Genomic DNA, 25,109 nt, shown 5'->3' on the forward strand with positions numbered 1-25,109 from the left:
CCCCGCTGTAAACAGGAAGCAGAGAGGATTCTGGAAATCTGGCTGCTTCATCTCAGCTCACACTCATGTTTCTTATCTCTGACTTGGCATGTACTTAAAATCATCATCATAGGGAGCAGTGGCGCATTTTGGCTGCATTTTACATTATTTACCCGAGTTATGGCTCGTTATGGGGCACTTACTCTTACTGACCAGCATTAATAATCATGCATTTCAACAGTATTGTAGCATTTTGCACGATATCAATTAATCTGAAAGTGCTGGTGTTGTATGAAATGCTTTCCCATCATGCACAATCAGTTAATCAGCATTGGTGGGGCACTGTGATGACCTGCTTGTATTGGTATGAGCATGACTGTTACCATGATCTTTTGCATGTCTTTTAACTTATGTTCATTGAAACAAAATGATCTAATGCTTTTAGTAACTGTTAGTATTGGACCCTTTGTAATATGGACACAAAGCTCAAAGCATTCAAAGTGAAAACATCAGTCACTCATTCATCCGTCCACACCTTGTTTCTATGGCCCAAGGTAAGAAATTGGGTAGAAAAAAAAAAAACACAGGCTCATGTTGATGATGTCAGGAGCAAAAACATCCCTTATATGGCTGCATGCTGATCCCCCTTTTCCCTTTATTTGGAATAGAAGAAAAGCACAGCAATTTGGAATACTAGAGGGCAAAATGGGCTGCATCTCCATCCAAAATAAACTTTGAGATTCCCAATTCCACATTTCAGGCAACTGGGTGCATAGCAGAGTGGTTAGTCACTGCACAAATCACCCTGTGTTGACACAGACAAACTTCTGTTTAATTTCATTCAACTCCAAAACCTCTGCCCTTTATTCTCCGCATATCGGCCTTAATCTTGAAACGTTAGCAACCGTAAATTGTTGCAGGAAAACATTTCATGTGTAGGCTTGTGTGGGCGTGTACATCCGATGCAAGAACACCACAAACTATGGAAATCAAACAAAAGCCTGACATGAATAAAGGGGTATTTATTGCAGGCCGTGCTCCTGTTATCCGGCCCACCCTTGTGCACATGCATGTTAAAGATGAGAGAGGGCTGGGGAGTTGCATCAGGGGGAGGAGGAGGAGGAGGAGGAGGAGAGCACTAGTGCTGGACTGAGGGAGAGTCAAAAAGAGAAGGAGCTGGCGTTTTCCCCAAGGACAGCTGATAAAGCGTTTGGCAGGAAAGGCCTTGCAAATGACTGCATTCCTTGTTAACCTTGTAAGGCTATTTTTACCACTAAAGAGCCTGTCGAGCGGGCACCTTTTGTTCGCCCTGCAGCGTGAAACAGGAAAGACTGGTTCGCATTGTGACCCTCTGGGAGTTTGGCTGCGATCTCTGTCTCTCGTCACGATCCAACCATCCATCCTAATGTTGGGCTGTGTTTATGCCATGCATCTTCACCGCTCCCGACACGTGAACCCGGTGACTCCACCGCACAGATCACTGCGAAGTACTGCAAATAGGAAGCTGAGGTCATGCTCATATATCATGACAAAGCTAAGATTGCGAGGGATAAAGGTCTTGCCAGGCCACGCGCAGAATCTCTGCCTCAATAATGAAAGCTAACTCCCGACTCCTCTGAAGAGGATGTTTGCTCTCTGTATGTTTGTACATGTCTTTTATTGTGTTTTCAAGGGACATTCCACTGGTCAGAAATCCCCCCTGACTGTCCCCGGGAGGTGAAAGGCCCTCAAACAGGCTGTCTTCCTGTTGCCGGACTAAAGTCCATCTAGTGTTTGGTTGGGTTTGAGCTGTAGCTCCTCAGGGATTCCTAGAAGTGAATGTGATCACGTCTTAAGAGGATTAAGAAGGAGACCCTGGACGTGTTCAGCCAGAGGTCAGCATCGCTGTTATGGTGGGAATGACCTCGCCTGTCACCACGCATCTCTAAGTGCATCAGCATGCACTGAAGTGACCGGGCCTCATGCCAGCACCTCGTTTCTTTACTTCATGTAAATGAGAAAATTAATTTCTTAAAATCAGAGGAAGGCATTAGAGCAACCTGATTAGCACAGCGAGGTTTCTGTTGGAGAGGGCTGATTTCTCGGCTTTGTTTAAGGGTAACTAACGAGTTTCTAACAGGATGTTAGTGCATGGAACAAATGTGCATGGAAAGTGGAGCTGAAGCAGAACTGTGGCGGAGTTAAAGGGAGCATCAGTACTCGCGGCCGTGCATCTCTGTATCCAAAACAATAAAATCAGAACGCTGAAACGAAAAAGTGGTTGTTTTAGATGCATTTTCATGGCAAAGAAGAACTGTTCTCACTGCAGAACGTGGTCAAACTGTCCTGTCAGTCTACGAAGAATAACAGTAATTATCCTAAATATACTCTTACAATGACCCAGCCGAGGTTCAGAACCACGGCCTGGCTGGTGAAGAAATTCGATTACCGACGAGCTGCATGTAAAGGCAGGTTTCAGAGTAACCTCGGCCTGTTTCACAAAAAGCTATTTTATAGCACACGAAGTTGTGGCTGCGTCCCATTTCATGAATGACTGCTATCAAATGTGCAGGTCCTACATGTCAGAATGAGCAAGACTGGGGTTATTTCTATGCATATGAACTTCTTCTTTTCTGGATCTGGTTTCTCCCCATAACCCGACTTCTTGTGCACATGTAAGTGTTTTCTCTGTGGCCGTACTTCATCTATCATTCTCTCCTCCCTCTCTCAGAGCCTGGATGAGCTGGATGATGACGACGCAGGGGAGAAGGAGCGGAGGGAGGAGGAGGAGCTGGTGCAGGCCAACACTTTCCAGAACGAGGCCATGACAGCTGACCCCGCCACCGGACACTTATTGGTAAGAAGCGACGTGAGTCTCCTCCTTCCTCCTCTCATGATATTGCTGGTGGAATCCAGCCGTGTGGATGGTTTGGGTTGTTTTTGTCCTTTTGATGACCTGTGGCCAAAACGTTACCCTTCGGCCTCCAAGTAACCCCTGTAGGTGGCCCCCCTGTGGCCACCAGGTTTCATCAGGTCTCTGTTAGGGGTGAGGCAGCGTGACTCAGTGAGATAACCTGTAAAGATTCCATGTGAATCCTCACAGATTACACAGAGAAAGGTTAAATGAAAGAAGATCCCCGTGTGGCGAGCCTTTGCCTTCCACAAACATCTCGGTTCATTCGTGCCTTTTAGTTCAACATTTCTACAAAATGAATGTAAATGGATTTCAAAGTTCAGTATAAGCATAGAGTTGATTGTTCATTCGTGGCCTAAAAGGCTTCCAACAACCAAGAAGAGACGCGATGTCTCTGCAGTAGTGCCTGTGAATTCAGGTCTACATTGCCTGCCAGAGCCTCGTATGACGTTCTGCTCTCCCTCCACACTTCACTCGAGCAGACTTTTGTGCAGATTGATGCATCGCTGCTGCCAAACAGAGGCACTGTTGCCCAAGGAGACACCCAGAGAGCTCAGGAGCTGAGTTTGTGTGAAAAGCTGCCGTGATGCAAAAACCCGAAGGTGTCTCTGCATTTCATCATCACTCTGAAATTGGTTAAAAGCGGAAAGAAGCACCCGAAAATGCTGTTAAAGCTACTCGGAGAGAGGGTTCGTCTGGTTTCTGCTGGTGTCGGTGTGTTTTCCTAAGCTTTATTTTATATTCCCAGTCATTCAAGTCTTTTAATCAAGCAAAAAATAAGTGAATAGCTGTTGGATTTGATCTGTTAGATGGACAAAACAAGCAATTTGAAGACGTCACCTCAGGCTTTTTCACTGTTTTACAACCTCAGTGAGAAACCAGTGCAGCAAATAATCATTAGACTTATAGATAATGATGAGAGTCATTATTTGCAGGACCAAAGCAGCGTCACAAACTGCTCAGTGTTTCTCAGTGCAGTTCCGGTCCACAGACTTCAGAGCCACATTCATTAAACTTCATTTGAAAGCCGGCGTTTGGATCCGCTTTGTGTATGAAGGTGTCTGAATCCTAAGCGAGTGAATCAGAGACCGTTGATGTCCACGGAATGAATCTTTTAATCTTGGCAAGTAATTTAGTGTTTATTTGATGGAAGTGAACTCATGCAGAGACACCCTGCTCTCCCTCCAAATAAGTCCAGGAGGCGTCTGTAGCGTGAGGACGTAAGTGAATTAGTCAAACTGAAACCAAATCAGAAACCACACGCTCGTAACTCGAGTCTTTTTATTTTGTCGAGAGCAGTGGTTCATATTCAGTAGTGCAGAGGAAATTCAAACTCCTCAAATACACGGAGTGATTTTCACTAAGAGCACGTGAAAGATATGAAAAGCTGTATAACGAAGAGCGAAACCTCCACTGGGTGTTTCTGTCAAACATGGTCGACATGAAACTTATTATTCGAAGAACTAAAAAAAAAGAAATCTAATGGCTCTGCCACTGTGCGGCAGGTCTCGTGGATGCACCTCGGAGGTGTATTCCAGATGGATCGGCTGTTCGGCATCAGCAGGCTTATTTTGTTTTGGGCTGGAACCGGCTGAGGCTGTTTACGAGAAGCCGGGGCTTGTGTATGAAACGCGTACACAAACGCTGCACTAACAGGAAGGCTGTGACAGCACCTGCTGAGACGTTGCATGGGCAAGAAATGAAAAGCCAAGGGTTCAGCTATTTACACAAGTTAGTCTGCACATAAACAAACATCAAGCCATTCAGTAAAACGGGACCTTCTGCAGCCCCCCCCCCCCCCCCCAATCCGTCCGTCATTTAAACAGAATGTGTCCGCTCATGCCTGCCGAGTCTGTTCTCACTGTCACGATGTGAGGCCTAATGCACACCAGATGTGGCTATGCAGAAACCAACCATTAGATGTCTCACTGTCACTCATAGAAGACTGACATTCATGCTCTGCTGGGGGCTCATAAGGAGGCAGACTGGGAGAAAAAAAAGAGCAGATCCAGTGTGGTCAGTGGATTTACTGCAGAGCTGTCAGTTAGACATCTGTAGAGACAGAGCATCCCAAAAATGTGCCGTTCCTTGCAGGCCCCATTTATCACCGGGAAGACAAGCAATTGCCGTGTCGGGCCCGTTATGATATACAGCATCCAGCCAGGCCTCTCAGTGATCTGGACAGAAAGTTTTTCAAGAGGAGCTCCGTTCAGCTTGCGTTCGGAGCTGTAAGGCTGTTAAGCCTGCAGGTCTCAGAGCGTTTCCCAACCAAAACAAGCTGTAACTCTGCAGTGTTCGCCGCCGAACGCTTAATGGAAACTCCACGGAGGATCTTGGATATGAAATGTTTTATCAGATGTTTTAAATTCTGCAAAGATGTCCTTTTTCCATCTCTGTCCGCGGACCTGCGCTCCATCTAAATCTGCTTATCGAGGTGATGTGATCTCTGTGTGTGTGTATTTGTGCACGGACACACGCCTCCTCTCCGTGTGACAGGACACATGTATGTGATATGTGCAGCCCCAGTGACGGCTGATCAGAGAGGCCCTCTGCAGGCATGTGGTCCTGGTTATCAGGCCTTACCTCTCTCTGGTATGCAAGTCCTACAAGGAAACCTGTTTCAGTGATCCAGCAGCCAGGAGCATATGGAACATTCCTCTGGATCATCTGCATTTAATGTGGCGCCAGGTTCACAACAAAGCAGCTCAGGTCCTTTTCTGCCTCTCCTTCACATGGAAAATGCATATTGCTCACAACTCCCCTCCTGCACTTTTGAACAAGCCTCATTTGCATTTTTAATTAGCACCTTCCTGTCCAAAAAAAAACTGTGCTGACGCAGAGCATCTTGTCTGAACAGCATGCAGACGTTCGCTAGCCGTCACATGGCGTTTCCAGCCAGGAGCGGCAGCAAACTGAATATCGTCTCGCTGCCTGAAACAATATTTGGTCACATTCACACCCCTGTTGGTTCAAGATTTTAAGGATTGCTGTTATATAAGCCAACTTAATCACACCAGTGTTTATCTTTGACAGGAGTGCTACCAGTAAAAATACTTCAGCTAGTTGGTGAGAAACAAAGCGAAATTTTCACAGCAGACCAGCAACACTACAGCAGAGCTTTACTGAAACATAAACACGAAAAAGAAAAAAATCAAAATCATTTAAGAAAGAGTAAAAAAGGGAAAAATGCTTTTGACTAACACACACATGCAACAGCTGCGCCCGTCACAAAAATGCCAAGAGGTTAACTTGACTTTCTGCAGCTGTTTACGCCGGAGTTTGAAGGTCAGTCTTGTTTTCATCTTCAGCCTTCAATTTATGTTGCAGGTTGGCATTTTGACTCCTTCTTCTTCATCCACAATCAAAGACTCGGACAGCTGGGTTAGCATCTTAATTGAAATGGTGTGTGAGAGAACTGCAGAGCATCTGTACCACAGTCACAGAGCAGCACACACACAGTGCTACGTCAGCCCGTAGTTATTATGAGCAAAATGTGCGTGTTCTGAATAGATTGCAGTAGTAAGTGATGGAAAAACACGTCTGATGACTTCATTAAAACATACAGAGGACTCTCCGGTGATCTTTCCCAGCACAGAGACTTTCCAGTCGCCCAGTTGTGCTGGTTTATTTATTCAGCTGGTGCGCTAAATGCCAATGATGCACACTTACGTGATGTCAAATTTATCGAGTGACTCCAGTAAAACTGTGATCTCCATCAGCTTTGCACAGAGAAATACTCTGGGCAGCTGGATGGAAAGCCAGAGATCTCATTTTCATGGACTTCTCCTGTCCTCACCTGCCTCCTTACAGGTACAGGTACACGCAGAAATGCCCGTGGAGTAGTACCCTGCTTGAGCTGAGCGATGAAGTTTTACTGTTGATATTTGTCTCTCTGTATTCTTCGTGGCTCTGAGCTCTGCGCCGGGGCTTATGGGAGCTGTCAGCGCAGCTCAAGCATGATAAATAAAGTTGCGCTGGCTTGTATTGTGTGCAGTGAAGAAGTCGTACGTGAATTACGCTGACCTTGTCTCGCAGATTCATATCCCAGACAGGAGGTCGCACACCGTGAAACACCGCCGAGAGGTGCAGCAGTAACGTGGCGAATGAAGTCTGGGCTGTTTTCTGTAAACACGGTGTGATTTCAGATTTAGATTTTGACTGCGTGTCAGCCACAGAGGGATGAGGATGATCAGTTTATCCTAAGAGAAGGAATAACGGCCTGCAGGCTACTGTATAACACGCCTTTCTTCTTTCAGTGTGGATGGAGTCACAGTACAGATTAGTGAGGGTGGTGCCCTGCTGGACGCATAAATGGCATTTTCTATTTATGCATCTGCAGTAGGACGGACCTGCTGCCTCAGTGCAACCAGCTGAGACTGTCTGCAGGACTCAGACTGCGGTACAAGATAATGAATTTGCATGAGAGTGCAAGTGATTATTAACAGATCAGAAGTGGTGCTTTTATTTATAGCACAGAGTTTAGTTACAGTGAATGCAGCTTAACGCTGGAGAGGGTGGAGTGAGGAGAGGCCATTAAAGAACGATGAGGTTCTGTAGGGCATCAAATTCAGAATAAGCAGATGTTTACAGAAACCAATGAAGTTGAGGGGGTCAGACATTAAATTTAATGTCTGAAGGATTAGCGAATGATCACACTTATTGATGTCGCTCACAGGCTCCCAGTTGTTTTGGATTGGGCTTGTCAGACGTACGCAGCGCTGCTTTAAACACAGATAATCCTTTGATTTGCTGCTTCTTTTGTCTGACAACAAACACTCTCATCACTGACTGATGTGGTGAGTTACTCCTGAGAGATTTTGCATGTCTCTGTCTGTAGTTTTGATTTGTCGCTTCCTGCGGTCGGAGGAACGCTTATTCACAACACCAGGATTTCATTTATACCAACCCCCCGCGTTACATCACATTTGAATCTGCCTTGCTCTTTTGTTTTGACTGCACACATCACGGTGCGCAGATGAGGATCGGCACGGCCTCACCGTGTCTGCTGACCGCCGTGACCTTCCCTCACATTGTTGTTTCCACTCATATTTCACCTCAGAAAGCAATCAGTCCAGTCCGCAGAGCCTCGTCAGCTGGACACCGGACTTTGAGTGTGAACCTTGCTCATGCTGGATCTTCCGCAACAGATGTATTAAGATTTCTGGGGAAACCTGAAAGCAAACATTTATTCCCTACGTGGTCAAGTTTCCGGCTGGAAGCCTGCAGACCGGGTTTGCAGGTCAAGTGTATCTTCAAAGAATCCCGTTTGTTTATTCAAGTTACACTAGACTGTGGAAGCAAGAGAGGGAATTTACATTTAGACAGCATTTTTTCTCTCGACATCATCAACTGTATTGAACGGTGGCTCTGCTACAGGGAACCCGGCTCTACAACTGCTTTGAAGACTATATCTCTACTAAATCTTACCTCTTTTTCAGTCTCGTCTGTACTGATTTGGTACCGCTTAACGCAAGCAGATGACGGAAATCTTGTTAGAAATGTGTGATCATGACTTCTGAATTCAACTGTGGGAAGTTGTGCTGGACATTTTTCGCTATTTTCTGACATTTTATGGACTAAACAATCAGCTACTTTAGAGAATAATTGACATATTACTCAACAATGACATATTTTGGTAACACTTTATATGAAGGTACATACTTATGGCAAGGTTAGCTGACGTCATGATTGGTTTAGACAGGAGTTTACTGACAAGCTTCATCAGACCTGTTTCTCCTACTTGTGTGTCTCATGCAGCAGATACACTCATTTTCATTTATGCAGCTGTCTGCACTTCACCTGTGTTTCACCGGTGTAACCGCGACCTGAAGCGTTTATTTACGCTTCAAGCCTGTTTCCTCAACAGTGCACGCATAAATACAAGGTTGATGCTCGATAAAAAGGCGCTGAGTAAATATATTTATCCACATTTTGGTTACTAGGCAGAGCAGAGTGTGCTGTTTTATGGACAGGGCCAGGCACACACACACACACCCACCTCATACAACCTCACAAACCTCCCACGAGTTTCCTGAAAGGTGGAGCTGTATGAATGCTAATAAGCAGCTAGTTAATTGTGAATATGCGTACCTTAATATAAAGTGGTACCAGTACTTTCTCTTGTGACCTGAATGTATGACTCTGACCTTCCGACTTCATCTTAATCCTCAAACTACAGAGTCTGTAACCCCACTTTGATCTGTCTGCCTCTGATTTTCCAGAAGTCTCCGTGGTCGAAGTCCCACGCTGTATTGAACTAAATGGGTTCAGGCCCAGTCTGAAATTGGAGTACAGCACACTTGTAGAGTAGTACCATCTGTCTGCCTTTGACCAAATTCCTAATAAGACTATGACAGATAAGATAAGGCTCGAACTGGCGGTTCCAGTGCAGGTATGGCAGCTGTTGGACAACACCAAATCCTCCAATATGTCAGTTTATAAAACAAAATTTATCAATTTGCTCTTAAATCCAGGTGTAGCTTGAGCTTGGTCTTATGCACAGATGAGGTGTAATTTAACATATGACATGCTGCTGCTGCTGCTGCTGCTGCTGCTGCTGCTGCTGCACACTGCCCTCTTACTGTCCTCCATCTTACTAAATCTATCCAGACCTGAGCCAGGGAAGAGACGAAGGCCGGGATTTCATCCACAGGTAATGGATGATATGTCACCGAGACGGAGAGAGGCAGGCGCAACGTTCCCTCTCACCCGCTAAAGCCAAGTTCTGACTGATGAATTGCAGCAGAGCCAAGGCCCCTCAATCAAACCCGGGACCCTTCACTGCACAAGACCTTAGGAGAGACGAGATGCGTATTCATCTCACAGCTTCTGCGACACACACCTCATTTTTTTTTTGAAGGAAGCGCCATTTTACCGAAGGCGACTTTATTGGAGCATCACTGCTGTACAGATCTAAACAACCTTTAGATCATACAATAATGGAAAAAGAAGATAAACATGCACCTCCATATTGCAAAAAACAAGATTGCCTTTCACACCTCGAGGCTACGGAGCTCCCGCTGAACTATTAAACGCAACAAAGCTCATCTATATATCAGCTCAGCAGCTGCAATTCACAAACGTTCACACACGACCTGAAGGCTTTCTATAAATGCTGCTCCTGATAAATTTCTCTTATCCTGTAGATGGGATTTTGTGTTTTCTCTTCTCGGGTGAAGCAACACAACCCAAGGCAGACGAGCACAATAGATGATACCTAAAAACTCATTCTGATATATACTTCTGTTGTGAAATCGCAGTACTACAACCCCGATTCCATAAAAGTTGGGAGGCTGAGTGAAGCATCAATTATACAGATGTGATAATTTGCAAATAGTTGTACTCAGTTTGCAAATGACTGCTCTCTGTTTTAATTCACGTTCTGCAGAGTCCCATCCTTTCTGGAGTAGGACTACGTTTAAAAACATGCTTAAATCTTCACAGCGCTGGCGATGCAGGTAACAGCCTTGAGTTATTGTTCTCGCACTGAAGATGCTCCTTTCGTTTTCGTTGCAGGATACCCCCAGATCTGGGAGCGGCCGCCACAAGAGGTGAGACTCATTTTATTATCCTGACACTGAGAGTTTATCTGCCTCGGCATCACTGGTAATGTGTCAAGAGAAGGAACAGAGGCCGGGACGAGAAGCAGCACTTTGAGTCATTAATTACGAGAACAGATTCCCTCTGACAGGGTCCGAGGGCCTTTTCCTGGTGTGTCACTGTTTTATTTGTTGTTTGTTTTTTCAGTGCTACCCTTTCTGAGCTTTTGTGGCTCAAGAAAGATGACTATTGATGACTGCTTTGAACAGGTAGTTGACAGAACACCATCTGGACCCTGGACACTTTGTTCACACTGTCACTTCGCTGCTGTATCTGGCAGGGGGTGTTGAAAGAAAATCATTTGCTTTGAAAGGTTTGGCGTCTAAAACGTGTGGTTCAGTTCGGCCAAGATTGCTTTGGCATTTGATGAGGGGCTTTCAAACTCAGAGAGGCAGCAGAGAGGTGGCAGAGAGCGCAAAATCAAAATAAACGTTCTTTCATCTGCTTTCAAGTTACAATAATAAGAATTATTTCTATTGTGTATCTCTGAACTGTTGAGGGAAAACTGTCCAGCTTCTTCATTAGATTGATCCTCACAATGCAGCCTGTAACGCACAATCAAAATTACAAATGGTGAGGTCCTCCGAGAACCTCTGTGTGCGTCACGTGTGTGTTTTTGTGTTATTTGCAACCAAACTGAAGTTGCGGCCAAACCTCAACATCCAAGTTCACCAGCTGACATTCAATCTGCCCATGTAATTATGGCTGCTGCTCTCATCAGCTGGCCTGGCTACACTTGGACGCTCTGCAGCTCCGCAGCGGATAGCCGGCCAGGTGGGCTGGGCAGCACAAGATGCCTGATAGAGCAACTTTATAGATTCGTGCCTCTCTCTGATTTACTCCCTCTCCGTCAGCCGTCACCTGTCTCAGTCACTCTTTTCCGTCTTGATTGAAGATATCGCTCTGCAAAGTTTGTCCCTGCTCTCACAGAAACTTGTTATTATCATCTGTAGCTGCTGGTTATTAGCGACATAGTTTATTGAAAATTGAATGTCAGCTACAAATACTTTTTGGCATCAGAGTACAAGTACTGCAGCAGTGAACTGCAGTACAGAAGTGGGGTAAATGTATCTGTTTGCTTTCATCTCTGACAGAAGTTTGGTAAAATGTGCACACTGACGTAAAGTGTTCGTAACGTTGAAACTAATTTTAGCTACTGTTAGCTGTTAGCTCTATTAGCTGTTAGCTGCAAACCAAAAACATCACCGATGGTAACTATGGTAACAGCATGAGAAGACCTCTGTCTGTTCATCCCAAAGACATTTTCTATCGTCCCCGGGAAGACGAGACAACATCGCTTTCGAGCCGTGACGTACAGTATGTGCTGCAGCTCGTCTTGGATAGTTCAGGGGGCCTGGGAGATTGGAGCATTCAGAACCAAAACACACCTCCCGTTGAGAAAAAGCCCCCACCCATAAACTGTAGTCGTTTTGTGCAGAGGGACGGGGCAACATTTCTGATTATGTCTTTAAAATGACTGAAAGCGGTTTGTCTTGATGTGTTTTTGCCGTTTGACGAGCGGCACACTTCAGGGCGAGGCGAGGTGCTAATGAGATGGTTGAGTACTGTGTGCTGTGGTTTCCAGTGTGGTTTTAACTTCTTCCACATTGACGCTCGAGTTTGTGAGAGACGTTGTTATACCTGTGGCAGCTGCTGTTAAAGGCTCTCCTGTCTGTGCTTTCTCCTCCCCACCTGCTGAGGCTCCCAAGAGTGTGTGATTGGCTCAGCCTCTCTCTCCCTCAGACCTCACCCTGCGGGGTGCTAATGGGCCACGGTGTGATATTTAGTATCAAGGCCATGCTTGTTTAGACTTGGCTTCAACACCCGCTGAGCACCCAAGAGTACCCGTGTGTGTGTGTGTGTGAGTGTGTGTGTGAGTGTGTGTGTGTGTGTGTGTGTGTGTGTGTCTGTGTGTGTGTGTGGGTGTGGGTGCGACCGGGGAGATATCTCTCGAAATGAGATGACATGCATGGATGTAGGCACACAAAGCATGTCATTGTTTTGTGTTTGCCTCTTTTTAGGCATCAGGGTGAGAGGATGCATTCGTTGTCACGCTTTGTAACATATATGCGTGCGTGTGCGTGCGTGCGTGCATGCACAAGCGTTTTGCATGCGTGCTTGTGTGTGTGTGCGCTCACGCTGATAAAGGAAGAGTCGGTGAGAGAGACAAATGAAATGCACTTTATCTCAGCGTGGGCGAGTGCCAAGGACAGCGTTTCAAGGACTCCCTCTTGATCAAAAGCGATGGCCGCTGCAATGTTTGGCTCTCTGTAAGAATGAGCGAAAATAAGCTGTTCTTCTGTAAATGTCAAGGTACAGAAAAATACCGCCTCTGCTTGTGTATAACAAATGGCTCAACTGCCTGAATAGAGGAAAGAAGAATGGCTGAGTGGAGTGAAATAGATAAAAATACTCAGAGGAGTCCGAACTTTAAGCCTGTGCTTTACATGATGGAGCTCTGTAGTTCATTTATCCTGCGTAAAGTCGTGCTGGCTGATATGAAAATGCACATTTTGATGTATTTTGTGTCCTCCAGTAAGCAGAAATCAGAGTGACTGCTGAACCAAAGCACCCACACATCCATAACTTTAACCCAGAATGCCATCAGCAACCTCTCTCCATATCCATAATATGTGTTTCGATAACTGCTCTTTACCTTTGTAACTGAATTAGGATCTAAATCGTTTTGTTTTCCTTTAAAGCCTCTGAAAAAAGCAACAATCGAAGCTGAAACAGTCAGTTTTGCGGCTGCAGGCTGCAGCGCTCTCGATAAATAGTGGACCAGTTGCAAAATAATTGCCTCCATTAGTCACTTTGACTCCGAAACATGGGAAAATAAGGTCCATAATCAGATAATATTTGATCGAAATATGAAGTCTTCCAGGTCAAGAGGGCCGTAAACACCACGTCTCTTCGGTTTATTAAATGTAGATCAAGCTTAAACGAGCGAATAATTCAGTAAGACGGCATAGGACATCATTTTACTTATTTTGTGATGTGCAGGTATGTAGAACTTTCAAAAGACCTGTTTATGTTGAAATAATACACAAGCAGTTTGTCTCTCGTTGTGTTGGTTTGAATCCACTCAGGTCACATGTTCAGAGCAGACAGTCTGTCTGTCTGTTAAATCTGAGGCAAAATGCAGCGTAATCCTTGGCCTTGGGATCCGAGTTGCGCGGTGAGTGTGAGATATCGCTGTGAGAGGGCCCGGTCATTCTGCCCTTTGTTTGCCAGTGACCCCAAAGGCAACCAGGGGAAACAGTGTGCATGTTTAAGGAAAGTTCCTTCACACCTGTCTGGGTATTTAGCATTGTAATGTTCGACTGGTGGAGTGGACGAATACCGTGTAACCACAGCCGCTGGAGTCAGACTCCTTCCTGCCGCTGTCATCGATCCAGTGAAAGCTGCAAATACCACAGAAGAAATATGTTGTGACAGTCTGTCCGATCTCAGAGTTAAAAATACTTTGTGAAGTAGTCTAATAATGGGAACATGGCGTGTGGCGGATCCTGAAAGGAGTGCAGATGGCACAGAGGAGTTATATTTGCCCTTTGTCCAGCAGCTCTCCTGTCTGTTTCAGCTGTAGACATATTCAGACAAACCCCTTCCGACAATCCAGCGAGGCCGACAGGCTCCCCGATAATTTGATTCCCAGGGAGATTTTATAAACCGGGCACAATCTGTTCCTACCAGGGAGTGGGAGTCCTTATAGTCGTTCCAGGTTTCCACGTCAATAATTGTTGAAATAAGGTCAGTAAGAAAATAATCTGCACATGAATATTCCTTCCCAGCTGCCCCAGAAACCAAGCAGCGCAGAGGTGCAGAGGAGATAAGGTTAATGTTCTGCTCGAGCTGCATACAAAAACCTGTAAAAACTTCTTTTTTTTGGTTCCTCACCAGCTCAAGAACAGTGACGCACAAGTTGCGAGCGCCGCCTTTGAGCCCATTTGAAGTTATAATATGTAAATTGTTTCTTAATCAGAATCCTTTTTGCACCAAAGTTGCAAACCCTTGACGGCCTTTTCTGCATTAATGGAATAAAAAGCAGAGGGGTGTTAATAATGAATGCCTAATTGAAAGGGCAAACACGCAGAAAGATGTGTCATCCCATTGAAGTTTAATGATGTGGCTGTGATTCATACCTTCAAACAGCCTCGTGTGAGTACAGTATTGGACACTTTGAGCAGCGGAAATGGACACAAAATTCACTGTTTTTCCTACTTTCGTCTGCATGTGAAGAGTTTGAAGTTAAAGAAACATGAGCGTTCCCCTTGGTTTTGTGTTAATGTCGTTTTGTGCGTTTGGGACAGCTCCACAGGGCCGGGATCTGAGGAGGAGGCGGGCGGAAACAGCAGACAGCGGCACAACCGTCACGGCAGAGATGGAGGAGCTGCGGCACCAGGAAGTTTGGAGAAAAGGATGGAGGAGCTTGAGAAGGTATCGTTACTGCTCATTTACAGACATTTACAGACACTAATTAATACTCAGCCAATCCATTATTAAAAATCTGGCGTTCAGTGCATCATAAATGTCGACTAAAACTGGCATCATAGCTCCTTTTCACGTCTATGAACACGGCTTCTGCCTTGCCTGCCTCAGTTTTTCATCGGCAGTGGTGGTTATTTATCAGTGAAGACAACAACTCCCATGATCCCGCGCTCCTTCACGACATCATCATGCTTTATCTTTTGTTATTTAAGACTAAATAGTAGACCTTGTCAGTGGGTGAACTTTAGAAGTGCTTTAGGGCATATGTTTTTATTTTGAGCTAGGCTAACGGTTTCCTCCATGCTGCTATCCTTTATGCTAAGTTATGCTAATGAGCTGCTGGCTGTAGCTCCATAGCTGATGCGCAGACACTAGAATAGCGTCAATCTTCTCATGTAACCCCTGGCGAGACAGCAAATCTCTGTATTTCCCCAAATGTCATCCTCCAGTGTGCCCACTGTTTGACCGTCACAGTATCAGCTCCGCGCTGGAAATAGGTCATGAATTCTGGGGGAGTATCAGCAAATCCTAAAATGAGTCTCAGTGGCTTTTCCTTCCTCTGCTTCCTTGGGTGTAACCAAAGCTAAATCAACCCCGGACACCATGGAAATGTAAAATCACAGGGGAAGCATCGGCTTTGTGATCACATCTGCTGTCACTACCAAATCCTATCAACTTCTCAATGCTGCGTGAGTTTTGTGAGGGTCCCTCCGAAATCAGCGGCACTTTGTTTAGATGAATTTCCGACGTCCAAGTTCTGATTTTCTGGCTGGAAACTGCGGCTCAGGACTGGCAGAAATTCCTCCTCAGCGTTGTTGAAGAGATGACCTTTTATAGTGCAGATATGTCTTTTCCCTCCTACACGGCTCCTATCAGACACTCAACCCCTCACTGCAGTCAGCTGGGAATCAAATGTCGCCCGGGTGGCTTTCAAAGAAAGGTTTTTAAAGTAAGTACTGTTGTGACCTCACTGACTTTCCGTGTGAGATGTGTCTCCGAGTCAAATGACTAGAAGCACTTTAAAAATCACATTTCACGCGCTTACTTTTGTGCTCGTTGTTTCACAGGAAGACAAAGGTCAGCTCTTATGAGATTACTGGCAGGTAAATCTCTGAGACTCCAGGCTGCAACTGTAGACGTTATTGAAGAAACTGCACAGGTACAGAGATGTACAGTACGTGTGAGTGTCATAAACATGCCCACGACCGTCACAAGGTCGAGTCGGTGCAGTGAGGCAGCTGAGAGAAAGTCCACTTTGCAAATAGATGTTATTTTCTATGAAAGGTTTGCAAAAACAGTCGTGTTTTTTTTTTGTGCACGAGGGACAAAACGGTTCAACCAGACTGACAAGTGAAGAGGCAGAAAGAGACAAAGACTCCAGTGAAATATCAATGTAAGAAATCACCAGCCATTGGGAAAAGAAACTGGAAGCTTAGCATCAAAATCTGTGCAGATTTAAACAGGAGCAGGTTCCTGTTTTAGCGCCAAGCGTCTGTAACAAGCTGGAGACAAAACTAAAAAGCTAATAGAAGGTTAGCCTCAAGTTAGCATTATTGGACTTGACATCAGCTGATCACACTGTGGATGAGGCTTGTTGTGGAGGTGGGTGTTGCACAGAGTTTACCATCACCCCCACCCTCATGTGCTGTCTTTTTTAAAAGGAATAAAACACTAATCAGCGCTCTAGATCATCAAATAAAGGACTTTAAGTTGTAAAATACTGAGTGTGTTATCGATACTTAGCTGGACAGCAGAGAAGCAGGAGTCAGATATCACTGAAGGCATCACTGTCTCAAGGCAACGCCAGCAGTCCACACACACACACACACACACACACACACACACACACACACACAATGACTGCATACAACACTGCGGGAACATCGACTAAATGTGTTTTAGTGCTGTTGTTATTCTTCTTTTAAGCCAAAACTAGTTCAGATGCTAGTGACACATTCTCACATGGTCTGAATGAGACTGTTTTTATCGATGTTAAAATAGCCGTTATTGAAGGAAAGAAGACAAATATAACCTTAACGCAGGTTTGGAGGAGAGTCACAGAGGCAGGTGAGATGACACGTGTGGTTCAGGATGAAACCACTGCTGGACGTTTAGCCTGCGTTACTGTGCTGGTGTGAAACCAGTGACGTTTGTTAAAAACCAGGACGAGCACACACTCGCGTCGGCCGCGTTGTGCTCTCTTTGTCTTTTCTCCTGTACCTGCTCACCTGGTTTCTATGGAAACAAACATGCTTACCTGCCACAGAAGGAAAGTAGAAGTCCTGGTCTGATCCTCGTTTCCCTCACGAACAACATGTGTTTGTTCATGTGGAATAGTTGCGTGTTAATGGCGTGCAGTCTCTCCCAGTAAGCAGCCATTTATTCCCCTGTGGCTGCTGGAGGAGGCGGACAGGAACGCGCTGGCTTTTAATCAAGAACAATTTGACAGACACACAAAAGCTCTGTGAAAAAGGAAGCATTAAGGCATTGTTCACAGACAGTCTGCTGTGTTGATTATTACAGATTGGGTATTTTGACGAATTAGCTTTTTATTGACGAATGCCTTTTAAAACCAGATGTGCTGTGAGTGAAATGTGCTTTCAATAAAGTGCTCTCGTGTAAGCTGCAGCTTTGCGTGATTAATACACAGGCCTGAATCTACTCAAATGCCCAATTCAGCTGTTTGAATTTGAGCTTTTTAAGCGACTCTTTCACCCCATTTTCACTGTTATTAAAACAGGATCTGTATCTGGATCCGTTATCCGGATAATAAACGATCCCATCTTGTCTTTTTGTTCACACCTGGTATGTTTAACACGTCTTTGTTATCCTCACTGAGATCAGATCTCTGTCCTCCAGAGCAAATCCTGGAAATGAGTAATTGGAGGTGATGGTAAATCAGCCCCAGACTCCCTTTAAAAAACCAGAGTTTTTTGAGTTGTTGAGTCAGAGGAAACTTTAGAAACCTTGTGAAACGCCGTCCACCACAGATCCTTCATTATTTGTCCCCTCTTTAAAATTCAGCATTCATTTCTTTGTATAAAAAATGTTTTGTCACTGTTTCACGGTGTTGTGGTACTGGCGTGTAAGCGACTATGTGACTAGATAAATTATATGTCTTGTTAACAGCAGATCAGATGCACAGATGCATCACACACACTGTCATTTCTTACTGTATATCATTCATTTCCCTCCACGATGGCTTTCATTTTTCACGTACTTGTGTTGAATGACGCATCTTTTGGTGCTTTCATGGCGCAGAACAGACGTGTAATCAGTAATTAGAGGCCTGTCTCTTTCAGCCGTCTCGCTTACTCGCTCTCTAAATTCCAACAAAATATATTTAATGTTAGCTAATAACAAATATCTGCACCAATGTTCTGTTGTGTACAGACGCCAGCGTGCTCCACAGATTGTGTTTACACCCGTCTATGGTCCAAACACAATGCCAGCCCACCCCAAACACCATCCCCCGAGTGTGTTTAACCTTTTTATTTTTTATTTTCCCTTTCAGGCAGCAGGGCTCCGGTGCTTTGTGTGCCAAAGTGTTTTGGATCTGACAATTACCATTTCTCATAAAACTGAAGTAATTACAGAGTACTTTTTAGTCCCGTAGCGACTCGTATGAAGCAATGCCCCATTTTCATCTGCTGGAAAGACTCATCATTCATGTAATCATGGTGCTAATTTGTGTGTGTGTGTGTGTGTGTGTCTGCAGGAGCTGGCCAGAGAGCGTCAGGAGAACGTCAGGTTGCTGAAGGCCCACCAGGACAAAGACGACCTCATCGGGAAGCTGAAGGAGGAGATTGACTTGCTGAACAGAGTGAGTCCAGCCCACGTGGTTTTCTGCTCCGGTGTCTGATATTCCGAGCGTTCCTTTGTGTCCTCGTGTGTGGGCGGCTCGTGGGGGTTGGAAATCATCATCTGCCGTTTGAGTGGAGTTGTGTATAATAGCTGTGTGTTTTTCTGCAGCGATTTTCCTGCATTTTAGCAGGATTTGGACACTAACGAACCTTTATGTTTGGATTTACACATTTGTTTCAAGAAAGTGTTTCAGAGGAATTTAAACACCATGCAAGACCTCACCAGAGGTTTGATGGCTGGTCAGTGCGGCAGCTGACATTTATCCACCTGAAACACATTTGCTGCCTGGTGGGTAATGACTTCAGACGTGATTGTGTGTCTCAAACGAACTGAGAAAGACTTTGTGTGGATTTTCAGTCATATTGGACAAACACTGTCATCTCAGAAAGTTTGGGCAGTTCGTTTTGTTGAAGAAAGCGAAAAAGAAAGAGATCGATAAGTAAGGAATTGTGCAGCGGCAGCTGAAAACACCACAAACACCCCAGAAAAAGATGAGCCACCGTTTAGAAGAAGAAGGTTTCATTTCACAGCTGGAAAGAAATGAAAACATTTTCCGTGTTCAGCGTCCTCTGCAGGACTCAGCGCGTTGATTACAGTTTGATCTTCATCATTGAATTCATCTGATTTAAACAAGTGAGCTGTATAACAATTCAGCCCTCGTGCTGCTGTCATGAACGGGGATATTAGCTATAGACCAGGCTGTGAATGTGTTTATTTCTGCTGTAAAGTTGGCCATTTTAATATGGGGGTCTATGGGGACTGACTGTCTTTTGGAGCTTCTGCTTCCTCGTTGGTTTCCAGCCCTGGAGGTTGGCGTCTGGTTAAGATGTGAAAACGCTGACACGAGTGATGATAAGCCGCCTTACTTTCTGATTATTGTCAGATCTTAGAGCCGTCACACTCGGGAGTGTTTCACACTGACGTGGACCCACTCGCAGGGGTCGTGTGTGTTTTTGAGATTGGTTTGGCCTCAGTGGTCGGGGTCCTGTTTCCTCCTCACACTGTGGTCAGGGTTCAGAGGTCAGGAGAGACGCGTGTAAGCTGAGTGTTCTTTATATTCAGCAGCCGGAGTGAAAGCTCCCCGAACCCTCTGAGCCCCTTTCACCCTGGACTGTCAGCCTTCCCTCCTCAGCTCGCAGCCTTTGCCCGTGTTTTCTGGGTCAGGAGGCTGGCGGTGAAATGCGTCTCTGTTTTTTGGCATCTGTGAAGGGAGACGTAGCGGGAGGGAACAGATCTGACAGACTTTCACGTCTCAGATATTCAGAGAAAAGAGATCTTAGCTCTCCCCCGCCGAGCCAATCAAATCTAAACAAGAGATCGAGCTCCACCGACAAATACAGCAGTTAGCGATGTGAACATGTTCGGCGACCGGTCGATTGGATGTTGCTTGGTTATTATCTCGACACTCGAGTCATTACGATACACACTGCACCGCCCATCTGCAAACAATAAGGGTGCAATATTGCAGGAGGCATCAGGTCGATAGCATCACATGGACAGGAAGCCGGTCATAAGAGAAGGGCTTTATGTAAGGACGGCCGACGCGGTGATAGCCATCAGAAATGTCCCTGAGAGAGGCCGCCGCAAGGCCTGATGGGAAAGCAGGAGATAACGGCTGATCCAGTCTGGCGTCTCCGCAGAGGAAGATTGAATCCTCAGTCACTGTAGAAGTTTATTTAGCAGAGAGAGAAAAGATAAAGCTCGACTGCTGGTCCTATATCTACCTCTTGATACGCTTTGAAGAGAAATCCTGTCCTGTCGAGAGTTCAGATCCATGTGAGCACATGAATCCGTCTGATGGGAGCTGATGACATCTGCCAGCTAACGATGACGCTGTAGATCTTAGCCTGAAACTGGCCACAAAGCTGCGTGGCGCTCTGCGGGTTCATCACTGTTAGTGGCTTTGTTTTCACATTGTTATGATAAAAATATTGATCATAGCGCTTGTAGAGTCCACTCTGCCAGTCTGCTCTGAAACTAGTCTTTTTATAGATTCACTCGCGAGCTGCTTAGTTTGACTTTTCAACTTCCTCGAAGTGCAGTTGGGCTCGTTTTGCAATCATGATGGAGGAAACCCAGAATGAGGAGTGTCACTTTGATGAGACAGCGCTGCGGCATCTGAGAGTCTCTCTCATTTGCAACTAATTGAAGCTGCTAATGTCTAATTTGTTGCTATCAAGCCAGCTTGGCTGGAGGGGGAAACCTGGCAGCGAGTAAGGCTCACTTAAACTCGCAGACTAACACCCCGACCCGCCCGGGCGCTCAGCGGCGCGGAGAGGCAGGGCTGTGAATATTCATGTGTCCAGGAAGCGCTCACCCCAGAGCTCTCTGTTTCGCCCTTTTCTCAGGACCTGGACGACATCGAGGACGAGAACGAGCAGCTCAAACAGGAGAACAAGACTCTGCTGAAGGTGGTGGGTCAGCTGACGAGGTAGAAGCGCCCTCGACGGCCTCCCGCCCGACGGACGGAGCGTCCCCGTTCTGTCCTCCCTCCTGCCCTCCTGCCCTGGGTCAAGTCCAGCAGCATGGCCTTTTATCTGTGTGATTCTGTCTGAACCTGTAAAGTAGTCATCCTCAGCCTCGCAGCCTTAAACACCCCCCGAGGAGGATTTATCCCATCTGTCGTGAAAGCTGAGCGAGCGTCCTCCTGTCCTGACGGTCTCACGAGGCTCGTCTGTCATCGTATACATATTTAATGTAAATTTATTGTACATAGGCCATTTAGATTGTTCATGTTTTGGGTTTTTTTTTTTTTTTGATAAGGTCTTAAAAAGCAAAAGTAAAATGAATGTATGTGCTGCACAAACACACACACTCGAAGCCTTTTAGAGGTTGACAAGGAGTGTGTGCACACAGCAGCCACCCAGGTAAATTTAACAAGATCTCCAGTGTTGAAGTGTTTGAATTGTGTCTCAGTTTCACCAGCGAACTTGTAACGACGGAGCTTCTGTCAGGAACTCTTGGACCAAATTCAACACAATTACTGCGACAGCACCAGCAGCCAAAGTGGGCGTAGTGCCTTGCAATGCGTGTGAGATTTTTATTTGTATTTTTTTTGTCAATCCTTAAAAAAAACAGTTAAAGCCTGGTGCTTCATTAATGAACATTAGTGCCAGGTTGACTTTGTTCCGTTAAGTTCTTTGAAAAGCAGCAGGGCATCTGCAAGCCTCAATGAAGATTCAAAGTGTGTCCAATTTTAACGAGAAAGTGAACACAAGCAGGACTTTGTACCAGATATGTGCTTCATGCATTTCAACGTTCACACCTGAGTATTATAGCTGTCCTTGATGAAATGTCTTAGGGGGAAACCCGTGCCTCGTATATATGTGGATTCTTTTTAAGAAGCATTTTGCTCTCTGTAATTCGTTTACAAGTTACTCTAAGTTAAGATCTTTGACGGCCGTCTAGCCGCTCTGTCTCTGGCGTGGAAGAGGTGTGGAGTGAGCTACAGTGCGTTTTGTTTTTATATGATAACCAAATGAACTGAAGGAACATACTATTTGACATGCATCTCTTTCGTTTACTCAAGGGAACAGGCTTGGCTGGTAGCGGCGTTTTACTTTGTGTATGTAGATGATTTTGCTCCACGAGGAGCTGCTCGGCGAGCGTTGCAGTTAATCTGTAGGTTTTAGTCCGTCGGTAGATAACTCTGCTTCCACACACACTGGCACATTTTGGGGTCAGGATCAGCCCGTTGCAGACAGACATCACAGACCCGTCTCTCTTCCCATTACATTATGCATGTACAGAAGATTAAGACATTTAATAAAAGTTTGATTATCTCTCTCCTCAGTCGACTCGCTTGTGTTCATTAAGACTAATTTGATGTGATGATACCACGCCACGGAGTCAGTAATGCAATGTGACGGTGGCGGGGGGTTCAGTTCCTCTGGTGAGCTCTCTGCACACATACGCCGATGCTTCAACGTGCCAATCAGCAGCCTGACTGCAGAAAGGCCTCCATCCTGGGACGTGACTCCTCCACCCGCCCCACAGAACCTCTATTAGGCTGCTGAAACACATTAATTCCCTCATTGGGCGACAGAGTGGGGAGGGACGCATCTATACAGGAAGGATATCAGCACTAATGTCAACTAAATATCCAGAAAATGGCCTCTCAGCCGATCGACAGTGCTGGAGTGCTCTCCATAATCCCTATTAGCATTTTTATGAAAGTTGTAGGGTCTGTCAGTTGGAGTAGTCACAGGGGGCAAAGACAATTCATCTGCCTCTGGTTTGTCACAAAAGGCTGCTCGTTCGCTCTCACCGGCAGCGTCAGACCTCTGCTGACAGCATCAGACCGAGGATGAATTACAGGTTTTGTCCCACGTGAATGTGTTTGTCTGCAAAAAAAGTGGCTTTGCGAGAACATGTCATCATGGCGGCAACCTTTTAGAGATAAGTGACAGTCCGTGTTGTCATCTTGTAAAGCAGGAAGTGTAACATTCAAACAGATGCTGCAGGTTAACGCGCCAACAGGAGCTTCTGCTCCGTGTGCAGGACTGACCAAACGTCAGCAGGGAAGAAACAACCGCAGATGACGAAGAGGTCAAGACCGGTACTTTTCAGGTAATGGGAGGATTTGCATTTTTAGCATATTTAACATTGACTTTGAGGTCAGTAGAAATGTATAATTACTAACTTTCAAAGAGCATTTATACCTTCATGTTGGGAAATAAGTAACACTTTATGCTCCAGGGCCGTCATCAACTATTAATCTTCAAAGGGAGAATGTTTTAGTAGTTTGTAAGCAGTTTTTTGACATCCAGCATAATTTCCTTGCTCTGTTTAAATACAACAAAACATTGATAAAGATACAAATAATTAAAAACTTTTATTTATGCATTTCTAAACCCTTTTTGAGACCAGGGAAGCACACTTAACAAACGCAGGAAACAGCAGAAAGATGATCAAGATGGAGTCGAGATTTTACTGCCAAGTGTAACATACCTGAAAGGAAATGGCAGAAAGATCCGCTTGTTGTGCCAAACTGCAGTGAAATATTTGCTTATTCTGTCTTCGGCGTCTGGCTCTGCACACGTATGTCTGTTCTTTCTGAATATATATGTGCTGTTGATTGAATTACAGCTCTTCACTGTACTATTTCCATGCCAATGCGCCAACCAAATGTTAAAGAATTGTGTGTTTCCTGTTCAGGAAACATCACCTGCACTCTCCCTGCTGGAAATCATTCAGATTCCTGCTTTTAGAGGAGAATGATTCAGGTTTAGAAAGTGTGATCGGCCTGTGTGATAGCTGAGAAGGCTTAAACCTGATGGTATTTCATTTAGTATCACTGTCTTCTGCAGCATAGCTTGAAACATCATGTGTCCAGTCTGGTTTGTTTGTATGTATCTGCCTCTGCAAAGTGCATCAGATCCTGAGAGGCTGATAGCCGGGACAGAGATGAGAAGCAGGCCTTATCTTGTCCTTGTAGAAACCAGCCATATTTCATTATCAGTTGGTTTCATGCTCTCGGTTCTCCGGCCAATCTCCTCAATCTCCAGGGTCCCTGGTGCAGGGAGGCACTCATCCACACAGAGGATGTCAGGGGTCAGGATGCCAGAAAGAGCGAGAACGGACGGATGCAACGATTCTGGACATATCTGTGCAATTTCCTCTGCCTGTTCCTTCAGCTCTACTTTATCACAGCAGCCCATTTTCTCAACCGCTGGCCTGAAAATGACTCGTGCCTTCCCGTGCACCTTTTAAACCTCATTATCTCAAAACTGCGTGATATCTGAGGTGGTACTTTAAAGCCAGTATTCAAATGAAAGTGTCCTTGGTGATGGGAGATGATTGCGTTCAGGGCTTCTCTCGCAGCCTAATGTCACGCTGCACTTCCAGCAGAAGCAACAGTCTCTCAGCGTCTCTCTCAAGTTGGCGAGAATTCTCTGTCGCGTCACCATGAAAGTGCTTTTTGAAGCCGCTCGGCCAGCCGTTCCCTGAAGACAGGCAGCGCCATGTTGCAGCTAGAACTGCAAAAAAAAGCAAGACTCCAGCCGCCTCGCATGCACTTCCCTCAACACCTGGACCACATGCGGGGCTGCCCTTTGTTGAAATGCCCTGTAAAAGTCAATGGGATTCTGATACAGTTCACAAACTGAGAGAAATCAACTAATGGCAGTGTAAAGGCATGACATTTACCGAACGGCATAATTTAACTGTGAGTAATGGAAAAGTTTGGGTTGGGCTGCCAGAGAAAATACTGAAGCAGAGGAAGACAAATGGGATTATTTTTTGTACTACGAAGGAGTCACCACAACCAAGAAGCTGCTGGATAATG

The 25,109-nt window shown here is 45.4% G+C and overlaps 1 protein-coding gene across 3 annotated transcripts in view; it reads left to right on the top strand.

Moving 5' to 3' along the window:
- pawr (PRKC, apoptosis, WT1, regulator) overlaps positions 1 to 22,619 on the top strand; it is a 58,775-nt gene extending 36,156 nt beyond the window's left edge. For 2 of the 3 annotated variants that reach the window (XM_076721675.1, XM_076721676.1), the window contains exons 3-7: positions 2,690 to 2,815; positions 10,388 to 10,422; positions 14,782 to 14,908; positions 18,678 to 18,782; positions 21,172 to 22,619. In XM_076721675.1, coding sequence (XP_076577790.1) covers positions 2,690 to 2,815; positions 10,388 to 10,422; positions 14,782 to 14,908; positions 18,678 to 18,782; positions 21,172 to 21,258 — 480 coding nt within the window. In that variant the 3' untranslated portion in view covers positions 21,259 to 22,619. Of the gene's footprint in view, positions 1 to 2,689; positions 2,828 to 10,387; positions 10,423 to 14,781; positions 14,909 to 18,677; positions 18,783 to 21,171 lie in introns of all 3 variants that reach the window. The other variant, XM_076721674.1, reaches the window with a different exon arrangement.
- Positions 22,620 to 25,109: the final 2,490 nt, after the last annotated feature.

The sequence above is a fragment of the Chaetodon auriga genome, chromosome 22 (assembly GCF_051107435.1).
Source record: "Chaetodon auriga isolate fChaAug3 chromosome 22, fChaAug3.hap1, whole genome shotgun sequence".
Classification (NCBI taxonomy): domain Eukaryota; kingdom Metazoa; phylum Chordata; class Actinopteri; order Chaetodontiformes; family Chaetodontidae; genus Chaetodon; species Chaetodon auriga.